The 22,922-nt window shown below is 39.6% G+C and overlaps 1 protein-coding gene across 1 annotated transcript; it reads right to left on the bottom strand.

Annotated features, from left to right (window-relative positions):
* Window positions 1-4,247: 4,247 nt before the first annotated feature.
* lgmn (legumain) lies at window positions 4,248-17,386 on the bottom strand. The gene is made up of 14 exons (XM_030127195.1): window positions 17,289-17,386; window positions 16,843-17,012; window positions 16,525-16,622; window positions 14,023-14,104; window positions 13,776-13,858; window positions 13,545-13,620; window positions 12,567-12,629; window positions 12,372-12,438; window positions 9,898-10,016; window positions 9,286-9,375; window positions 8,879-9,085; window positions 7,074-7,244; window positions 5,570-5,637; window positions 4,248-4,733 (listed from the first exon to the last, which is right to left on the bottom strand). The coding sequence occupies exons 2-14, from the start codon at window positions 16,987-16,989 to the stop codon at window positions 4,691-4,693; spliced, it is 1,314 nt and encodes a 437-aa protein (XP_029983055.1). The 5' UTR covers window positions 16,990-17,012; window positions 17,289-17,386; the 3' UTR covers window positions 4,248-4,690.
* Between the last annotated feature and the right edge of the window lie 5,536 nt (window positions 17,387-22,922).

Raw genomic sequence — 22,922 nt, 5'->3', positions numbered from 1 at the left:
GAGCTCAGCGTCACAGAGCGTCAGCCAATGAGAGCGCAGCGTCACAGAACGTCTGCCGATGACAACGTAGTGTCACAGAACGCCAGCCAATGAGAGCGGAGCGTCACAGAACGTCAGCCAATGAGAGCGCAGCGTCACAGAACGTCAGCCAATGAGAGCGCAGCGTCACAGAACACCAGCCAATGAGAGTGCAGCGTCACAGAACACCAGCCAATGAGAGCTCAGCGTCACAGAACGTCAACCAGTCAGAGCGCAGCGTCACAGAACATCAGCCAATGAGAGTGGAGCATCACAGAACACCAGCCAATCAGAGCGCAGCGTCACAGTACGTCAGCCACTGAGAGCTCAGCGTCACAGAACGTCAGCCAATGAGAGTGCAGCGTCACAGAGCATCAGCCAATGAGAGTGCAGCATCACAGAACACCAGCCAATGAGAGCTCAGCGTCACAGAACGTCAACCAGTCAGAGCTCAGTGTCACAGAACGTCAACCAGTCAGAGCACAGCGTCACAGAACATCAGCAAATGAGAGTGGAGCATCACAGAACACCAGCCAATCAGAGCGCAGCGTCACAGTACGTCAGCCAATGAGAGCTCAGCATCACAGAACGTCAGCCAATGAGAGCGCAGCGTCACAGAGCATCAGCCAATGAGAGCGCAGCGTCACAGAACACCAGCCAATGAGAGCGCAGCGTTACAGAACGTCAGCCAGTGAGAGCGCAGCGTCACAGAACACCAGCCAATGAGAGCTCAGCGTCACAGAACGTCAACCAGTCAGAGCGCAGCGTCACAGAACATCAGCCAATGAGAGTGGAGCATCACAGAACACCAGCCAATGAGAGCACAGCGTCACAGTACGTCAGCCAATGAGAGCTCAGCGTCACAGAACGTCAGCCAATGAGAGCGCAGCGTCACAGAGCATCAGCCAATGAGAGCGCAGCGTCACAGAACACCAGCCACTGAGAGCACAGCGTTACAGAACGTCAGCCAATGAGAGCGCAGCGTCACAGAACGTCAGCCAATGAGAGTGCAGCGTCACAGAACATCAGCCAATGAGAGCTCAGCGTCACAGAACGTCAGCCAATGAGAGCGCAGCGTCACAGAACATCAGCTAATGTGAGCACAACATTACAAAACACCAGCCAATCAGAGCACAGCATCACAGAATGCCAGCCAATGAGAGCATAGGGTCACACAAACTGAGAGCCTGATCCTTAGTTTTTCTCTTTCCTGTTGTGCTGTTACACAGTTATAGCAAACATTTTGTGTAATAAATAACTTATATATACAAATGCAATGAAGAACAACATCCCTTTCATCCAAATACATGCAGTATGTTAAAAGCTAGTGGCTAGGGTGACTGTCAATTGATATTCACTTTGCTGAAAATACAGATACACAGTAACAAATTAAAATAATTTACATCATCAAGCCATAAAAAAAAAAAAAAAAAATACCCGATGCACATTACAAAATTGCGCTACTGTAACTATATACAGCACCAATTAAAATTATTTATAAAATCATTATACTCTTTAGGGCTTTATTAGCAGTTGATAAATATTTGCAAATAACGTAAGGATGATTTGTAAATGATTAATCATGATTAATTCTGGGATACCATTTTTGACAAATGCTTCAAAGAAATTACACTAGTAAGTAATAAAGTATACAATTATTTTCCTCCTTGTTTAAAAGCTTTTATTGCCATAAATGAACATTACAAATGTAAAAAACAAAAAAATAAACAAACAACAACAACATGAAAAAAGCAACAACCTAAATTTTTGATTGTTCCTTTAAGAAGCCCAATTTAAATAAAGAAATAAATTACTTATTGTATGGTTTGGTGATCTTTTATAGGCTATTTGCTATGTATAGTCTTTGATCTTCTGAAAAGAACAGCCAAAGATGAAAATGCACCTATTTATCAACACCTAGAAATGCAGATATTTGTTTAATTGGACTTAAAAATGCAGAATACATAATAATGCTGGGAACCCAGAAAATGGGAGACTGTTATGACTGATAAATACTGATAATATTACAGTGGTCAAAAGCAAAACTGAGGGTGACAAATATTATTGGAGTTCATCAAATAAAGAGGTTTTTTCACGCCTAGCAATTCAAAAATAATTTTTGATTTAATAGCCAATGAATATTTTTTTGTTAAAAACATTTTATAAACATCTCATAACTGATTCCTTATTGTGTAGTTGTACCATAAAATCATAAGGTCTTAACCCTTTCATGCACTGTCCACTCCAGTGGACACTCCAGTGGACAGTTCTTCTCCAGCTGTTCTCTTGTATATTAATGGGTTTTGTTGTTTTAGTTCCATATCAGCCAACACAGTGGACGCTTATGCACCATCCCATACACTGTAATTCAGATCATTACTGTAACTTTGCTGTTCTTGATAAACCTGATCTGCACTAACATGTTTGAGTGTAAATCAATTGTTATTTGTTAGACAAGAAGGTTTTTTTTTTTTTTTTGCATATTATCTCCATGAAGTGAGTAATTACTAGCATTAGAATATGTTAAAATGTGAGAAGACATCAGATTAGCAGCATTAAAAATGTTTTTATTTCATTGTTTTCATATCACTCTCTGATATTGGGTTTTAAACGCGTTTCTTTACTTCAAAAATTAAAAGCATGGATATTTTTGTAACTCCGTAGAAAAAAAAACTCGATCGCATTGTTTTTTTCATGGCTAAACACTGAAGAAAAAAATCTTGACTAAGGTTCTCATAATTCGTGCATGAAAGGGTTAATATCAGTCGCAGAAATAACAATAGCCGTATATTAAACACTTAGTGATCCATAACGAGAAGTTGAACAGTTAAAGAAACCACTAGATGTCGCCATTTAACAGGTTAATGGGGTTAATTTACAGATCCATGTCAAGATCTCTGCCCCACAGTCTGTCAGGGAATCAAAAGGTCCTTTTCCACCAAAAGCCCAGGAACTTTATTACCAGGAACTGGTAAAACACGGAGGCTGAGGGAGGAATGTAGTCATTCAATTTTTTATTTAAAATAAATAGTTTTCACCTGGGGATGATGCTTGGAAAAAAGTTTAGGAATCTCTATTCACAGTCACTACATTTTTCTATTTATTATGCATATATAGATGTACTTCTATAACATTTTATGCTATCGATTAATAAACACTAAACATAAAAAAAAATGTCCTCAGCCTCATGGTGGTGCTCCAAATGCAGGAAAATCAATGCTTCAATGAAAACATGGTGCCGGTCCTTTTCTGTCCATTGTACATGCCTCTACACACATCCATCTGGGTAATTTCACCGGATAAATGACTACTTCAACCTGCTCTCATTCAGCGACTGAGCAGGAATATTTGTACCACTATAAAATGTAGTTTTTCTTTGACATATTTCAAGGCAAAACATTTCAAAATTCTCAAATAACAAAGATTTCCAAACATGTTTAGGACATAATAAAATACTGTAACTTGATATGTTTTGTGTCACATATGGGTTTTCTACCAAAAAGCTCTATTAATGTGTTAAAATGACATCTCATTGAAAATAAGGATCTAAAATCTTTAAAAGGAGTTTTGTTTACTTCATTAGTTTAACTTCTGGATGTTATTCTTGAAGTCCATCTTAGCTGTACATGCTTTAAAGGCTTCGAGTTCCAATGTGGGACTTGTAAATCACAACTGGCTCCAAAATATTTGTAAAGCTACAAATTCTGCTTGTAGCCCTGAGTCATAAACTGAAGGTTTAGGTGAACAAAACATCACAAGAGGACAAAAACTAATATTTGAGTGGTAGGAGACAGAAGAGTAAATGTCTCTTATTCTTTAGAATGACATCTGTATGTACAGTGTCTTTCTTCAGTGGTATTAAAACAAGTAAACATCATACTGTATGAATGTGCAAATGAAGTCATGTTTAAGTTTTGTTTTGGGTTTTTGTTTTTTTCTTCCATGACTTCTTACCTGTTTTATTTCTACGGACTAAGTGATGTTACTTTGTCTTGTTGTATATTTGAAATAAAACTAAAAATAAAAAACAAACTATTTTTTCCTATTATATAAGAAAACATACAAATAGAACACTTCAGAAAAAGAAAAGCATTATGGTGTAGTGAAAAAAACAAGCAAACAGTCTCCATGGAGAGGACAGTGGCTTGTGGAGAATGTAGTCTGGAATTACATAATGTATTATCATACATATGTCTTGTGTCAACATCATTAACAACAGATTTCAGTAGTTTTGGTTTGTAAAATTTTATTTCAAGATTTCTCTTTTACAACAAAGTCTCTTGAATTTAGCAGACATTCAGAGTTTAGTGGTATGTCCTATACACATCATTTCAACATTCATTCAAGGCCATACACATAAAGCTGAGAGCAAAAGAAATTTACATGGATTTTATCATATAATCCAGCAGATAACTGTAAAAAAAAAAAAAAATGTATCCACAAATCTTTCACAGTGATAGTGCAACTCATGATAAAACAAGTTAAAAAATTTTCAATAAAATCAAAACACATCACAGAGATAAAAAAGTGTTATCATGTGTTGATAAAACAGTCAGCTCAACATCAGATTGATTTCTATGCAGTGCAAAGTGAAGCTCTGTCTTTTAAGGCCCTCCACCCACCCAGAGGAGGCAGACTCATCTGAGTCCAGAACGGATTCATGGAAATCCCTTTACTTGTTGTGAATGCACACATAGTCCATGGCACGAAGGATGCTACAGAGTGAAAGATATGAGGAATTAAAATGAACATAAGTATAAAATCACAATAAGTTAAAAAAAACAAAAAAAAACAAAAAAAACCAGTAAAATTCCAGTTTATTAATAGATAAAATACTGTAAAATTTTGTAGCGATTACTTTAAAATTAGATAATTTATCTGAAAAACTGCCAATAACTTGGTGTAAAATAAATAAAAAGCACCAAATCAAGATTTTTAAGACTAGTTTTGACACCTACTTCTAAACTGTGGCATTTTGATAATTTTAAATGGGTATTTTATATTGATTTGACCACATCTTATGTAATGCCATTGGATTTTATTTGTATTTATGCATATCTTGGATTTTACAGCATGAAATCCAACCCTATTTATTTCATGCTGTATTTATGTTGTGCATCATTAATTTTTTTTTAATAGATGGCATATTGTTTTATCTTGAAAAGCACACTGCAACTTTGTTTTGAAAACTGCTATGTAAGTACTGCAAATCCTTGTGCTTCAACTACTGATCTTTCTACATTTACTATAAAGAATTACTGCAACAATTAAAAAGTTATGAATTACCCTGCCACTGATCCTGGAATTTGTTTGACTTAAAATACATTGACCATTGGCTTTAACAGTAAAAGCAGGATGATCTGCACTGACTTTTTTGAAAAGTTGCTTTAATTCCTTATGATAAATCACAGTGGAATTATGACCTTTAGCGAATCAAATATTTATGCAAAATAAAATTCTGAACCGTTTTGGCTGATCCATGAAGAGTATAGTGTGTGTTTTTTAAAACTACATTTCATATTCACAAAGATGACACAAACATTAAACCTACCTGTCTACAGGATATCCTTTCTCGCACAGGTTCACCAGGGTGTACAGATGTCTCAGAGCATATTCGAACTGAAACCAAACAATGCATCACATGTATCACAAACAGTCCCACAGTCTGTGCTGGTAGTGATTCTGGAAAACATTAATGACCTAAATACGTTTCCCCAGTTGTATTTGTGAAACTGTAAATGTCGCAATGTTATGGAGGAAATGAAGTATACATGAAAAAAAAAACACCACACAGCTGCATGAAAGTTCCCCAAAATTACTGTTTAAACAGAGCAATTGTGTCACGGCTTATTCAGTCGCAATGCACTAGCTCTAAAATACCCCTACATTTACATATAACTTCCTTTTCCCGTCAGGTCTTCAGGGAAAGTTTCTTACTATTCTAAATATTCCCCCTTAACCGTTTCCTCATATCTCCTCCAGTTTTGGCTTTATATTAAAATGGAATGAAGTCCAGAGTTTGATGCTACATTTTTGTTGCTATTGCTGGATTGACTGGTTCTACTATTGTTACCTCCGCCAAGGAGGTTATGTTTTTGCCAGGGTTTGTTTGTTTGTTTGTCTGTCTGTCTGTCCGTTAGTGTGCAACATAACTCAAAAAGTTATGGACAGATTTTGATGAAATTTTCAGGGTTTGTTGGAAATGGGATAAGGAAGAAATGATTAAATTTTGGTGGTGATCGGGGGTGGGGGGGCCCACGGGGGGGCCCATTTCCAACAAACCCTGAAAATTTCATCAAAATCTGTCCATAACTTTTTGAGTTATGTTGCACACTAACGGACAGACAAACAGACAGACAAACAAACAAACAAACAAACCCTGGCAAAAACATAACCTCCTTGGCGTGGGGGGGGGGCCCACAGGGGGGGCCACTGATCAGCCTTGGCGGAGGTCTGCGCTCTGAGTGCTTCTAGTTATTAAGATATGAAATAAACACATCTACATACACATCACAATAAGAAGAAACCTACTTATCAATATCATTTTAATGAATGCTGTATTCTTAGCTATCAAGTTGAGCTGACAATCTTGAACTCTCTCATGTAATGTCTTTTTAACTAGTTGCATTCACTTGACAAATGTTTCCGTCTTGTCTTTGACCAAAATCTTGCAAATTAAAAGATTGAGAGCCTTGAGTACATAGAGGCTTGTCTCAATTTTTTCCTGATTCTAAATTAATATTATTGTTGCTGTCTGAATATACTAATATTCCTAAAAAAAATTCACTAGTTTATTCTATTTCCACATGATACCACTTCCAGTGTTTCAGCTGAACGCAAAACATAGACGACTGACTCTGCTACATTCTTGTGAAGCAGATCTGGCATTTCCTCTTTTGAAGCAGATCTAGACTCTTGACATGTACATTTCAGTCTTTAGCTACACATGAACACTCCCCAAGTTGTGACTAATCACCTGCTATAAACCATACAGTGAAACCGATTAGAATGCAGCCTGTTTTATGTTTGCGTATCTAATTCTTGTGCAGTTCTACCTCAGATTTGTGCCAGTTGAAGCAGGTTTCCTTATAGTGGTGGACTGCTGCTTTGTAGCACTGATGCTGGGTCAGTCCAACTCTGGAGTTAATAATATCTTCTGCCTTGAGCTGATCATTGGTCACCTTCTTGACCACCTGGAACATGGTATCGGCTAAAACCTCCCTGATCTGAAAGCACAGAAGTTCATTAACTGTTAAACATGCATACCATAGAAGTAGTCAGTTTATGCAGCCAAGTCTTTGTAATGAATGTGATTTGCATGGCATATGTGAACAGTCATAAACCTAGAACCTGAAACAACGAGTAGACTGAAGTAATATCTCAGAGATGCTCCGATGATGCACACACTTAACTGTTAAATGAAACAACACAAAGGAGCACAAACCAAATTATTAACCATCCAGTAAACAACACACTAAACTGATCAGTCTGTCAGTGGATGACCAAATCTCACTAGAACTGTCAACTGTTGTCAACAAGTTGTTGTGCAAAAACAAACATGGACATTGACTAGCACTTTGTTGGCAGTGCAATGTGCATAAAAATAAAATAAACACAGACAAGTAAGTGGGAAAAGCACAAAGTTTTGGTGAGGTACAGATGAAGATTTGTGTTCATCGTGGACTGTATAATCTACAAAGGGATAAACTAGGTGAGTGAACGGTGTAAAACTGAACAAAATTCATGTAAAGATATCATTATTTACACATGGAAACCTGATGGACTTGAGCTAGTGTGGCCTGATGCAATGTGTATTAGGCTTTTATTCTCTTTGGTTCAGGAAACATTTTACCATTACGCTTCACACCACAATCCTTTTTGCTCAATTTATTCTCCTCGAGTGTTTGTTGACGTCTCTAAAATGACACTGACAACATCATCTACCAGTGTTAAATATCAAACGTCTTTGTGAGAATAACCGGTAACAGCTAGAGCTCAAGACTAGAATCCATATAGAGTACCCCTAAACGGTTTTATCTGTGACTTAAAACCTGCTGGAACAGACTGGTCCTGATCACTCATCACATCCAGGTCACAGCCTTAAAGGAGTGATATTTTGCTTTTTTAAATGGAATTATGCTTTTTAAAACATTTCCCTGTGGTCTACATAAACTGTAAATGCTATGCTTGGGTCTGAATTCTTCATTAATACAACTCCACAGGTTTGTCTTCAACCCTTTCTGAGTAATGACACCAGAAGGGTTGTTTTGAGCGCTGGCCCTTTAAATGCACATGAGCCACTTCATGCCCCACCCCCTCCAGGTTGTTGTCCGTGCCTTCTATATACGGTATATAATATGGTATAATGCACAGATATATGCAAAATGTGAACCATTGTATCGTATATCTTGTAGTGATGAGTAAACCTGTAAACCAACTGGTGTCCATGTTCTGGTGTTCAGCCACTTGTGTTCGTTAATACAACCAACAACTGAACATTTTAGGTAATCGGCTCGAAGTTTGGACATATTTTCAGTTTTTACTACAACCGCTGCTGCTGACAAACAATTACGGTGTACTGTACTCTGAGAAATGTTCGTCAAAGTCTTGACCTTATATGTGCAAATGTCATGACGTAACTAGTTATAAAACGTAACAAATTAAGAAGTAATTAAAATGGGCTGTAGAAATCCACTCGATTTCTACCAGAATGAATATAAAGTTAGCTTTGCAGCACCTGGTGGGTTCAATTTCCAACTTTATGAACTGTTAGGGTCCCCAAATACACACATAAATGTACCAAAGACTAATACAAGTGGGTTTAGCAAAATATGACCCCTTTAAGGTTTCATCATTTTACCTTATAGTGAGAGTTAATTTCCATCAGCAGCCCCTTCTCAACACGGATATCATTGGAGGCCATCAACTTCCTCTTGAGGATGGCCAGGGGAACATCAGGACTTGGGGTCAGATCAGGATTTGTAATAGGCTGCAGTTTTATCGGAGCAGGACGGTTGCCTGCCTTGTTAGCCCCCTGGAACTTGATAACCTTCATGTGGGACACAGTCTGTGCAGAAAGTGAGAAACGACAGTTAATAATGGAAAGAAAAAGTAGTATTCATCTGTACTACTCAGCTAATCATCTGTTTTTTTTTCTGCTCAGTGAGACAAAATCTCCAGCAAAATAGTAAAATGAAAATCACTTCTAGACTTAACAATTAACTGTATATCCTCACCATTTCTGCAGAATTTACGGTTTTTCCTCACCTTGTTTCCAAACTGCTGGACATGGCTGGTGTTTGTGTGGCTCTTTACGATCTTGAACTGCTTCTGAAGGGTTTCTTGTGTCAGGTCTTCCTGTAAACAAAACATTGGGAGAAAAAAACCTCATAAAAGAGAACTAATACATAAAACAGCAAACCAAATATTTCAGTTTACAAAGACACGATAAACTGTAAACCATGTGTCTTATTTTTTTCTGATTTCTGTTGATGATAAAGAGTTTCTGTTTTGGGATACTGAATATTTGAAATTAACAGGTGCAACAACTGCTCATGCAAACTACAAAAAGGTCACATGAACAGATCACTATAATGCTGGGGGGAAACTACAATAACTTCAGTTCACAACCACCTGACATCTGTTTAGTGGAGCAGAAAATACAGTTTGGATTACATAACCTAAGTATGCATAGATTCTGCATGTTATCAGCCAACAACAAGGTAAAATGATCAACAGTCAAACAAAAATAGTAATAGTAATTAATAATAACCGTATATTTTTTTAAGTATACATATTAAATGGCAAGGTTTCTTGTCTTTTTTAGTTGTCAGATAATTAGTGCAACCAAAACATGTAAATGCTGTGGATAAAACCCACCGCATCAGAGTCCTCCATCCAGTTGACGCTGTACCAGTCTCCCAGGTATGTGTCCCTCTTCTCGTCATAGTAGCAGGCGTATGAGGACTCGTGGTCGTTGGCCGCTGTTGTGGCATACACTGAAATAACAAACAGATAATCTCATTTTATTATATTTGGCACTTTACGGAGTTTAATCAGTATGTAGATAATAATTACTTTGAGTAACTTTCTGTATAAAGTATGGGCTAGTTCTCAACTACTTAGAAACGGCAAATGTCCATTGGACATTTAGGAGGGTTGTAATGATGTGTCTTTATCAATATGGAGCCAAATACACCCTGACAGTCAGTGTGTTTGACCACAAATAATGAGACAAACACTGTGGATGATAAGAAGCTCTGTGTTGTCTTTGGGTGACGGTATTGTCCCCCTGTTCATCAAATATTGATCCAAACTAATTTCCTCCACAAGCCCTTGTGGTGTTACACAAGTAATGAATGTATTTTTGTAAAAGTACGTCTGACTGTCTGTTCGTGACCGATGACACAACAAATTTCCTGACAGAGAGAAAACAATCCAAAGTTTGGTAGAACATCATTATTTTTGCATAGGCAAAGTAAAGTATGAATCACATCCGATTAACAGCCTGTAAACCAAAAAGATTAAAATCACTATGATGTTAGCTGAAAGTCAAAAAGTAAAAATGTTCTGTTGTTAAAAATAGTTACCATTTAAAAAAAAGAAAAAAAAAAAAATCAGTTCAAGCTGATTGTGTCTTTGCACATTATGGAAAGGTAATGTGTACCTTTGTTACATCATGACTTAAGTGTTGTAATTTACTGTGTTTAGACCTCCAGCCTGATTGATTTGTTTGTATGATCCAAAACTGTATCTCAATGTTTGACTTTTGTTTTATTGAATCAGTACTGGCCTTTTATTTGTTTTTGCAGGTTGGGGTCATTGTCGCATAACAACAGAAACAGACTACAAGGCATTATGAAGGTGTGGTGTAAAACTACAAGCATATCAGTATATGGTCTATTAGGACTAACAGACTTAAGAATTCCTTTATCTCTGCTGTTACTGGGTGTTTAAATGTTCATAAATGTTATTTTTGTCTTATTGTTGGCGATGAATGTTGATTTTCCATTTCACAAAATTCTGCTGACTGCACAAAACTTTGCCCTATTGGGGATAATAAAGTTTTTGTGACCACGAACTTCTAGGATTTTGGCTGGTACTAAGAAGTCCAACCACGTCCTATTTAATTAAAGACCACACTGATCACTGTCAAGGCTCTTAATGGTCAGGCCTTATCTTATATCACAGAGCTTGATCTCTTCTTACATCTTACAACAAATCTCTCCTGAATGTCAGAAGGTCAGAACTAAAACTAATACAGTCTTTGCAGTTGCTGATTGCGGAACTGGCTGCTATTAGAGATTAGATGTGTTCCCCAAGCTCTGTTTTTAAGGCTTAGATAAGACACATTCATAGACTGACCTTTTTGACACTTGTATCATGTCTATAATCCTGTATCTGTCCCTTGTTAATGTTATCACTGATACATTTCGTTACCATTATATTGAATTTTGGTGTATTTTTATTTTATATGCAGTTTTATATGCAATTATTAGACCACCCTTGTTTTCTTCAATTTTTTGTTCATTTTAATGCCTGGTACAACTAAAGGTACATTTGTTTGGACAAATATAATGATAACAACAAGAATAGCTCATAAGAGTTTAATTTCAGAGCTGATATCTAGCCATTTTCCATGGTTTTCTTGATAGTAACCAAAATCACTTAAGTTCTTCCATCAATAGCTATGGCATTGTACTGCCAAATACAGCGCTTTTAGGCATTCCATGTTTTCTTTTCTGTCTGTTTTAGTCACATGATACACACAGGAGTTAGTACTTGATTGCATAACCATTGTTTTTGATGACTTTCAATGGTCTAATATTTTTTTCCTGTATTTATGTCCTTTTGTAAACTTCTTTGACCAATTTATGCTATATTTAAGTGTAGACTAGAAATAAACTCTACAAAAGAACAAACTATTTCTTTCAGGTAGGTATGTACACCACAAATGTAGAAAAAAAAACATTTTTAAAAAGCTATCTGTGGTTTAACACAATAAAACCAGATCCATGTCCTTTACAGGTCCACTTATGGGCATCACATGAGCCCAAGCACATGACAGTGACTTCGCTCACAAACTCCCACAAACCACAATGCTGACCTCAGTGTTTGAGCAGCCACAACAAAGAGCGAGGAGGGAAAAACATGAAGTAAAGTCCAGGAACAAACTGCTGGCCTTAGTAAATTTGAGAAGTGACATGTTTTTGACTGTCATGTTTCAGATTTAATAACACAAGTCACACCTTATCAAGGAAATCACATGAATGAAGTCATTTATCGATTTGTTTTTTCACTATTCTCTTATCTTTTCCTAGAAAGTGATTTTGTGGAGTTAAAGGTCAACATACCGTCAATGTTATCAGGAAGGCTGGTCATCATTGATCCAGATTCACATGCCTCAATGTACAACACCATCTGTATATGGATACGTGACAAAGAGGGCAAAAACAGTTACACAATTCCCTGTTTACCCTTCAATCACAGATGTACATGCTACGACTTGTACAAAACATGCAAGTCCAAATCTGCACATTTCTACATACCTTTTTGTATTTTTTATTATCGTGCATGTACTTAATGGCCTCCTGGAGGTCATCGACATGGAGCTGCAAAAAAAGAGAAGAAAAAACTCTTGTATTTATAGTTTCACTGAGTATAGATATAGCATAGGTTTACATAATTTAAAGCTTTTTTCAAATCCTGAAGCAATGCTCTACACATTCATTGTGTTGTGTTTACACCAAATGAACAAAGATTGGATTCTAACGCTATGGAGGAAACAGAACAGACTGAATGTGTACTTATTTGAGATGTTTCAAAAGACACTACATTTCAGCTATTTTCAGCTTTAACAGTCCTTTGGTAAAGGACGCTTATACTTTTTTCACTCAACCCAAAACAAAAACAGACCACATAGAGTGAGTGTTAAATCTAATTGTTTTCATCTGCTTTCATGTATATGATATCTATATGTACTATTTTGATTATTTAAATCATTCTTATAAACCGTTTTATTTTGACAAAGTTCTTGTATTGCAGTGGGTGTTCAAGAATGTTTAATCGTGCTTCATGAAAAGACAGGGCTACCAAAAATAACTGTTTTTGTCAAACAAATGTGTGAGGAAGCTATTCTCTTTTGGCATCAATAATTATCTTTGTGTCAAAATGAAAATGTTAAAAAACATAATAAAAAAAAAAAAATCCTAAAGCCTGTGTAGCTGCTCATCTTTGCTTTGTCTCAAATGCATCAAAATTGTCAAAAGTAGTGAATGTTTAAAAAAAGAAAAGAAAAAAAAGCATTAAAAAAAAGCATTACAATACAATTCCACTATGGTAGTTCCCTGTGTGATCATGTGAGAGATACTGAGTCATTTCAATCATAAAACAAGTTTGACGACAAAACAGCAGTAAGTTCCTGGTTCATTGTGTATGACTACAGCAGAGGTTCTGTATTTTCATCAGTACATTCAGGAGGAGTGAACATGAGAAAGAGCACGTTAAAGTGGTTAAAAAGTGCTCACGTCATCATTTGGAAAAGCCAGAATGCCAGGTGCCCCGTGATCAGTGAAGTAAACGAACACATGATCCTTGGGACCGCTGTCAAAGGAACAAAAATGAGGTTACAAAATAATAAATGGTATGTACAATTCTGATGTGACAACTTTCTGAATATTTTATAAAACATTTGAATGCCATTTTTTTTCAAAAGATTCCCTTGTCCTTCAGTTGTTTTTTCCATTTTTATCACTTACCTCTTTAGAACTTTTCCAGAGCCCCCTTTGACCTGTGCAGAGTCACCCTTCAGCACTGCCAAGAAGTTTTCTGGGGTCACATCCTGCAGAAAAACACCAGGAAGTAAACTTCGTGAACACCAGGTTTGACAGTAAAGGATACTTTTACGTCTTATTTGACAATCTGTACAAAAGAAATTGCTGTTTAACACTAAAAAAGTATTTTTGATTTGTACTTCTGTACAAATATTTCAATTGAAGCACTCACGTCACCAATGTAATCTTTAGGAACTCCATGGTACACATCTGAACCGTTTGGCCTGTTGATTACTATTCCAGGGGTGGGGTTACTGGGACAAAAAAAAAAAAAAACATGAATCAGATTTGTAGAAGGAAGTGAAAAATAGCTGAGAAAACAGAGAAGAGTGAGTCACTAATGAAGTGACAGTGGCAACAAAAACTTTACACCAAGTCAGGTTTTTCCCAGTCTCTCAACAATTACCTTCTGTCACGAGTCTGCATTTTTCAGTAAAACACAATCATAATCTTTATATCAGTCAGTATGGTTATGCCTATATGAATAAATACCATGGGTGTAGTGATAATATGAATGCATTCAATTCATATCTCCCGATTTAATTATATGGCGTAGGGAGGGAGAACACCATAAATTAACTTCACATAAATTAACCAAGTAAACACTTCCCATAAAGTTGTTCTACATTTAAGTTTCATAAACATACATACATACATACATACATACATACATAAATAAATAACATCTTACAAATTATTTACAACCATAAATAACCATCTGGATTTCTCAACTTTCACTTGGGACAAAAAATAAGGCTTCACACTTGAAAGATATAATGACTTAACATTACAATTATGAACATATTTGGCTTTACCACCCAGCTCTCATTGTAATTTACATTTTAACCATGAGGTTTTTTTTGTTTTGTTTTTTTTTTAAACATTACTCACATACTTTGAGTTCAACAGTGGCAGCAGAACTACAACTGAAGGAAAATGTGGCCATTTGTATTATGATCATGATTTGGTCTCCTTTTAAGAGCTGTTAAAAAACTTAAAAACTGAACAAAAACTCCAATTATCTGTATCTGTGGTTATTAGATTAAGGCTATAAGGGATACGAGGCTACTTTGAGTGTAGGCTGAAGTGTTTTTGTTCTAATTCTAATTGGGTTTAGTTATAGCTGCACTAATTATCAAATTGTAATGGCAACATCAGCTTGTAAAATTATACAAAGCACATGTAGAAAATGCTGCTGTTAATAGGTCCGCTGCCAGTTTGCTGAGACTTTGGATTCAGTGATGTGCAAATTTTTCAATGAAAGCTGCTATTTTTTTTTTTTTTTTTTTTTTTAATGAGTTTTTGTATATTTTCTAGTTCAAGTTTGTACCTTCACTAACAATCATTTCATGATGTTTTTACTCAGTTGGGAAACTGTAAATCAAAATGAGGTCAATGGTAGGAAATTATGGAAAAGATAAAAAGCATAGATGTTACTGTAAACCCTTTCTTCTGGCTAGGCCATTAACTGATGAGTCACTTTGTTCTATTGCTACATTCAGCTTTTTACACTGCATGTCAGTACTTAACACCAATAGACCTGCTTTCTCGACTGATCTTTCATCTGGGCAGCCTGTAGATAATGTAACTACCATTTCAAGTCCTAAAGTAAAATTAAAATGAGCTCCTCGTGACTCTTCTAAGGGAGTGCCTTTAACACAGCCTGTTCTGCATTTTGCTGCCACTTTGATACAGGCTCGACATACCACAGTGAGATAAGAAATGCCAGCATGAATGTGCATTTTTTCTGCGCCTTATAAACAAATAAAATCAAGGTTAAGTAACATGACAACTAACAAAAAAGAACAATGAATAAACACTTATTACATTATTTGGCATTTGGCTGATTAATATAGCCTATTACTAAGTGGATTTTTTCCTCAAGCCTAGTTTTGCACCAAATGCAACCTAAAACCAAAAGATATAGAAGTGGGCTAGTCCAAATTTTCAGACATGAATCCCATTAGAAACCTCTGGAATGGAAGGAGGAAAGAAGAAACTGGATGTGATAAGCCATGAAACAAATATGCCTCCTGCTGCATTTTCATGCCAGGAGGCACATAAATCAGCAAACAATGCAAACAACCCAATAAGAGATACCAAAATGCATGAAATATGAGACTGAAAACCTGTGTTATTCAACCAAATACTAATTTTTGAACACTTACATGAAATAAATGAATATACAAAATGAACATGCACTTGGTTTTGTTGTATCATTGGATGTCTGAAAATACTGCATTATTACATTTTTACGAGTTGTCGTTCTCTTCAAATAAATGCTCTAAGACCATATTTGTATTTCAAAATATTAACCAGTAGCATAATGAACGTGTTCCTTGCTAATATGTAGTAAAACCAGTGTCCTCCTACTTTCTCCTTAACGGTATTTATCTTACCAATATAAAAGACACAGAAAATTGTATACGGCACCTGAAAATACACAATTTCTAGACTAAAAGAAATAGTAAAACGTCATGCAAGTAAAAACACATACCAATTTTGACTTGAGTTACACATCCATTTCATGGTGTGCAAATAAATATTGTAAGCTTTACTACATTTAGGGGTAAAGAACTGAGAATTAAGTACAAAGTTCTTTAAGCATTTCATTGAAAGAAGAAGTCGCCTTATCATAAATATCTACCACACAGAAAAAAAAAAGGAAACTCACTCCGGATTTTGTGCTAAGTCATCATACATCATAACCACAATCTGTTCATCTGGGATGCCATTCTTGTGGACAATCTGGTAGGCATGGCAAACATCGGCCTAGGAGAGGAAGCAATAAGTCAAAGTGAGTCCAGAGAGCCTTGTTAAGGTGGAAAAAACTTTGGGAAATGCATTGTTAAGGGGAAGTGGCTTATCTGAAGGTAAAGTGGATCTTATCGAAACCACAGAGAAAACATCTGAGTCATGCACAGTTTTCGCTTGATAAGATGACATTGTGGAGACGGTTTCACCTAGTTCCCTTATTTAACACCCGTCTCACCTGATGCCTGTAGTTGTACCAGCCATTGGAGCCTGCTACCAGAACCACCCAGTGTTTACCACCGTCATCGTCCTCCTCCGGGGCTGGAAACGCATACACCAGTCCGAGACTAAGGCCGAGCAGGGCTAGGAGGACTGACCGAGCCATTTCCTCTGCTTTCTATGGAAGTCCTGTATGAATCAAAGTCAAAGCCTTTGTGGTTAAACTGTAAGGTAGCGACACACAACGCCAGCTCAACACAAAATAACACCAACATGCCACCTGACCGTCAGAGTGTCACATGACGGTGATATCAGATCTCGAAAAGCTAAGCTAAAATCAAGCTAGCTAACAGCGTAAGTCTTTTAAAAACCTCTACCCGCGACAAAAAAGCGATTCATAAGTCCCTCTATTATTCCCAGTATTATCAGATGAGATTAGAAAAACTCGCAGACATGTGTATTCACCTTTTTCTGTGTAGTGTTGAAGGAGTCGACACCAGGAACAACTACAGGCTCATCCTCAGCAGGAGTCCACTGGAGTTTTATATCTGATGTCAGGAAAACCCAAACAGGAATGCCGACGCAGCAGCCAATCAGAGCGCTGGGTGGGCGGGGCTTTACAGTAAACAGTCATGTGATTCCAAGATTTCTGTTTCCAGCGAAAGTTCAAGCTAACTTTTTTTTTTCTTTTTACAGTACAGTGGATTATGACAAAAACAAGACTGGATAAACAGCAACAAAAATGGGCTACCTGTATAAAAATCATATGCTGCCTAATTACTTTCTCTTTTGATGAAATGAGGTGCAGCTACTTTGAATATGCAATTATTTTATGGCCCAAAAACAATGATGAGTCAGTACAGAAAAAAACAGTGTATTCCTTGTTTGGTTGAATGATTTGGCTTGTAAAGTACCAGACATATAAGCATAAAGGTAGACATAAGCCTAAACACGTGATCCTCCTCAGAGATTAAATGTGCTGAATCTTACATACTTTAATAAGATGAATTGAGAAAACAAATGACAAATGTGCTGGTTTGTTCATGTTTTCAGTGTATATGACAAAGTGTTATTATACGTATATATATCACTTTAGGTACATTTATACAATAGATTTTTGTAAATCTTACTCTAGTAAAATATGGAGTGGCACCCACACCCGCCTGTACCTGCAAACCTGAATACTGCAACCTGACCCGACCTGTGATTAAACAGATTGTCTACACAGTAACTCACTTTGAAGGGCTTTAATTTTGGCTAAAACACACGCCATCAAAAAATCTCTCATATGTGCTGCTCAATGATGTCTGTGGCCGGATGTTAACGGAGGTGTGGCTCATTTCACAATAAAACAAACAGGCTGTGGAAATTGTGAAATTAGATGATCATTATCATTAAATGTCCTGAAAATTATTTTAATCCATGGATCTTCTTTTATTTTTTCACTTCCTTACCCACTACCCACTCGCAATTCGTTTAATTTTATCCATGCCCGTATCTGTGAAAATTCTTCTTCTTCTTTTTATTTTTATTTTTTAAATTTAAAAAAAAAAAAAAAACCTGTCCCTGTATGTTTTTATGGGTTACCTGTTGGGTACCGACCCAGTGCAGGACTCTGCTGTAAGGTGTTCATAAACCTATAATAACGTACTGCATGTATTTGAATGAAATTGATGTTGTTCTACATTGCATTTGTATATATAAGTTATTTATTACAAAAAATATTTGCTATAACTGTGTAACAGCACAACAGGAAAGAGAAAAACTAAGGATCAGGCTCTCAGGTTGTGTAACCCTATGCTCTCATTGGCTGGCGTTCTGTGACGGTGCGCTCTCATTGGTTGACGTTCTGTGACGCTGCGCTCTGATTGGTTGACGTTCTGTGACGTTGCACTCTCATTGGTTGGTGTTCTGTGACACTGCGCTCTCATTGGCAGACGTTCTGTGACGCTCTACTCTGATTGGCTGACGTTCTGTGACACTGCGCTCTCATTGGCTGACGTTCTGTGATGCTGCGCTCTCATTGGCTGACGTTCTGTGATGCTCTGCTCTGATTGGCTGACGTTCTGTGACGCTGCACTCTCATTGGCTGACGTTCCGTGACGCTGCGCTCTCATTGGCTGGCGTTCTGTGACGCTACGCTCTCATTGGTTGACATTCTGTGACGCTGCGCTCTCTTTGGCTGGCGTTCTGTGACGCTGAGCTCTCATTGGCTGACGTCCTGTGACGCTGCGCTCTCATTGACTGGCGTTCTGTGATGTGTTAACGTGTTATAAACATGTAGTAAATGTGTTTTTAATTGCCATAAACATGTAATAAATGTGTTATTGACAACGCTGCGCTCTCATTGGCTGGCGTTCTGTGACTGTGCGCTCTCATTGGCTGGCGTTCTGTGACGATGCGCTCTGATTGGTTGACGTTCTGTGACGCTGCGCTCTCATTGGCTGGCGTTCTGTGACACTCTGCTCTGATTGGCTGATGTTCTGTGATGATGCACTCTCATTGGCTGGTGTTCTGTGACGCTGCGCTCGCATTGGCTGACGTTCTGTGACGCTGCGCTCTCTTTGGCTGACGTTCTGTGACGCTGAGCTCTCATTCGCTGACGTCCTGTGACGCTGCGCTCTCATTGGCTGGCGTTCTGTGACGCTGTGGTCTCATTGGCTGGCGTTCTGTGATGTGTTAACGTGTTATAAACATGTAGTAAATGTGTTTTTAATTGCCATAAACATGTAATAAATGTGTTATTACCTCCGCCAAGGAGGTTATGTTTTTGCCAGGGTTTGTTTGTTTGTTTGTTTGTTTGTTTGTCTGTTTGTCTGTCCGTTAGTGTGCAACATAACTCAAAAAGTTATGGACAGATTTGGATGAAATTTTCAGGGTTTGTTGGAAATGGGATAAGGAAGAAATGATTAAATTTTGGTGGTGATCGGGGGTGGGGGGGCCCACGGGGGGGGGGCACTGATCAGCCTTGGCGGAGGTCTGTGCTCTCCGAGTGCTTCTAGTTGACAATGCTGCGCTCTCATTGGCTGGCGTTCTGTGACTGTGCGCTCTCATTGGCTGGCGTTCTGTGACGATGCGCTCTGATTGGTTGACGTTCTGTGACGCTGCGCTCTCATTGGCTGGCGTTGTGTGACGCTCTGCTCTGATTGGCTGATGTTCTGTGATGCTGCGCTCTCATTGGCTGGCGTTCTGTGATGCCGCGCTCTCATTGGCTGGCGTTCTATGACGCTGCGATCTGATTGGCTGGCATTCTGTGACGGTGCACTCTCATTGGCTGGCGTTCTGTGACGACGTGCTCTTATTGGTTGAAGTTCTGTGACGCTGTGCTCTCATTGGCTAACGTTGTGTGACGCTTCGCTCTGATTGGCTGACGTTCTGTGACGCTGCGCTCTCATTGGCTGGCGTTCTGTGACGATGTGCTCTGATTGGTTGACGTTCTGTGGCGCTGCGCTCTCATTGGCTGACGTTCTGTGATGCTCTGCTCTCATTGGCTGGCGTTCTGTGACGCTGCGATCTCATTGGCTGGCGTTCTGTAACGCTGTGATCTCATTGGTTGGCGTTCTGTGACGCTGCGCTCTCATTGGCTGGCGTTCTGTGATGCTGTACTCTGATTGGTTGGCGTCCTGTGACGCTGTGATCTCATTGGCTGGCGTTCTGTAACGCTGCGATCTCATTGGTTGGCGTTCTGTGACGCTGCGCTCTCATTGGCTGGCATTCTGTGACGCTGTGCTCTGATTGGTTGATGTTCTGTGATGCTGCGCTCTCATTGGCTGGCGTTCTGTGATGCCGCGCTCTCATTGGCTGGCGTTCTATGACGCTGCGATCTGATTGGCTGGCATTCTGTGACGGTGCACTCTCATTGGCTGGCGTTCTGTGACGACGTGCTCTGATTGGTTGAAGTTCTGTGACGCTGTGCTCTCATTGGCTAACGTTGTGTGACGCTTCGCTCTGATTGGCTGACGTTCTGTGACGCTGCGCTCTCATTGGCTGGCGTTCTGTGACGATGTGCTCTGATTGGTTGACGTTCTGTGGCGCTGCGCTCTCATTGGCTGACGTTCTGTGATGCTCTGCTCTCATTGGCTGGCGTTCTGTGACGCTGCGATCTCATTGGCTGGCGTTCTGTAACGCTGTGATCTCATTGGTTGGCGTTCTGTGACGCTGCGCTCTCATTGGCTGGCGTTCTGTGACGCTGTACTCTGATTGGTTGGCGTCCTGTGACGCTGTGATCTCATTGGCTGGCGTTCTGTAACGCTGCGATCTCATTGGTTGGCGTTCTGTGACGCTGCGCTCTCATTGGCTGGCGTTCTGTGACGCTGTGCTCTGATTGGTTGATGTTCTGTGATGCTGCGCTCTCATTGGCTGGCGTTCTGTGATGATGCGCTCTCATTGGCTGGCGTTCTGTGACGCTGCGCTCTCAATGGCTGGCGTTTTGTGATGCTACGCTCTGATTGGCTGACGTTCTGTGACACTGCGATCTCTGTGGTTGACGTTCTGTGACGCTGCGATCTCATTGGCTGACGTTCTGTGACGCTGCGATCTCATTGGTTGACGTTTTGAGACGCTGCGCTCTCATTGGCTGGCGTTCTGTGACGCTGCGCTCACAATGGCTGGCGTTTTGTGACACTGCGCTCTGATTGGCTGACGTTCTGTGACGCTGCGCTCTCATTGGCTGGTGTTCTGTGACGATGCGCTCTGATTGGTTGACTTTCTGTGACGCTGCGCTCTCATTGGCTGACGTTCTGTGACGCTCTGCTCTCATTGGCTGGCGTTCTGTGACGCTGCGATGTCATTGGCTGGCATTCTGTAACGCTGCGATCTCATTGGTTGGCGTTCTGTGACGCTGCGCTCTCATTGGCTGGCGTTCTGCGACAATGCGCTTTGATTGGTTGGTGTTCTGTGACGCTGCGCTCTCATTGGCTGGCGTTCTGCGACAATGCGCTCTGATTGGTTGGTGTTCTGTGACGCTGCGCTCTCATTGGCTGGCGTTCTGTGACGATGCGCTCTGATTGGTAGACGTTCTGTGACGCTGCACTCTCATTGGCTGACGTTCTGTGACGCTCTGCTCTCATTGGCTGGTGTTCTGTGACGCTGCGATCTCATTGGTTGACGTTCTGTGACGCTGCGCTTTCATTGGCTGGCGTTCTGTGACGCTGCGCTCTCATTAGCTGACGTTGTGTGACGCTGCGCTGTCATTGGCTGGCGTTCTGTGACGCTCTGCTCTCATTGGCTGGCATTCTGTGACGCTGCGATCTCACTGGTTGACGGTCTGTGATGGTCTGCTCTCATTGGCTGGCGTTCTGTGACGCTGCGCTCTCATTGGCTGACGTTGTGTGACGCTTCGCTCTGATTGGCTGACGTTCTGTGATGCTGCGCTCTCATTGGCTGGTGTTCTGTGACGCTGCGCTCTGATTGGTTGACGTTCTGTGACGCTGCACTGTCATTGGCTGGCGTTCTGTGACGGTCTGCTCTCATTGGCTGGCGTTCTGTGACGATGCGCTCTGATTGGTTGACGTTCTGTGACGCTGTGCTCTCATTGGCTGACGTTCTGTGACACTCTGCTCTGATTGGCTGACGTTCTGTGACGCTGCGCTCTCGTTGGTTGACGTTCTGTGACGCTGCGCTCTCATTGGCTGGCGTTCTGTGACGCTGCACTCTCATTGGCTGACATTGTGTGACGCTGCGCTCTCATTGGCTGGCATTCTGTGACAGTGCGCTCTCATTGGCTGGCGTTCTGTGACGATGCGCTCTGATTGGTTGACGTTGTGTGACGCTGCGCTCTGATTGGCTGGCGTTCTGTGACGCTGCGCTCTCATTGGCTGACGATCTGTGATGCTGCATTCTCATTGGCTGACGTTCTGTGACGCTCTGCTCTGATTGGATGGCGTTCTGTGACATTATGCTCTCATTTTCTGCTCAAAACAAATAAATGAATGAACGAAAAAAAGCCTGTTTTGTTTAAAATCATGGCTTCCTGGTGCTTTTTAAGGCTAAAAACTCAAAAAAGACTGTTCTAGGTAATTTGCAAATGCCCATGTTCCTGTGAGTTTAATAAAAGAAGCCACAAATCATCGCAACTTTCACTGCAATTTTTTGGAAAAG

This window comes from Sphaeramia orbicularis, chromosome 22 (genome assembly GCF_902148855.1).
Source record: "Sphaeramia orbicularis chromosome 22, fSphaOr1.1, whole genome shotgun sequence".
Taxonomy (NCBI): Eukaryota; Metazoa; Chordata; class Actinopteri; order Kurtiformes; family Apogonidae; genus Sphaeramia; species Sphaeramia orbicularis.
This window is presented reverse-complemented; position numbering and strand designations above follow the sequence as displayed.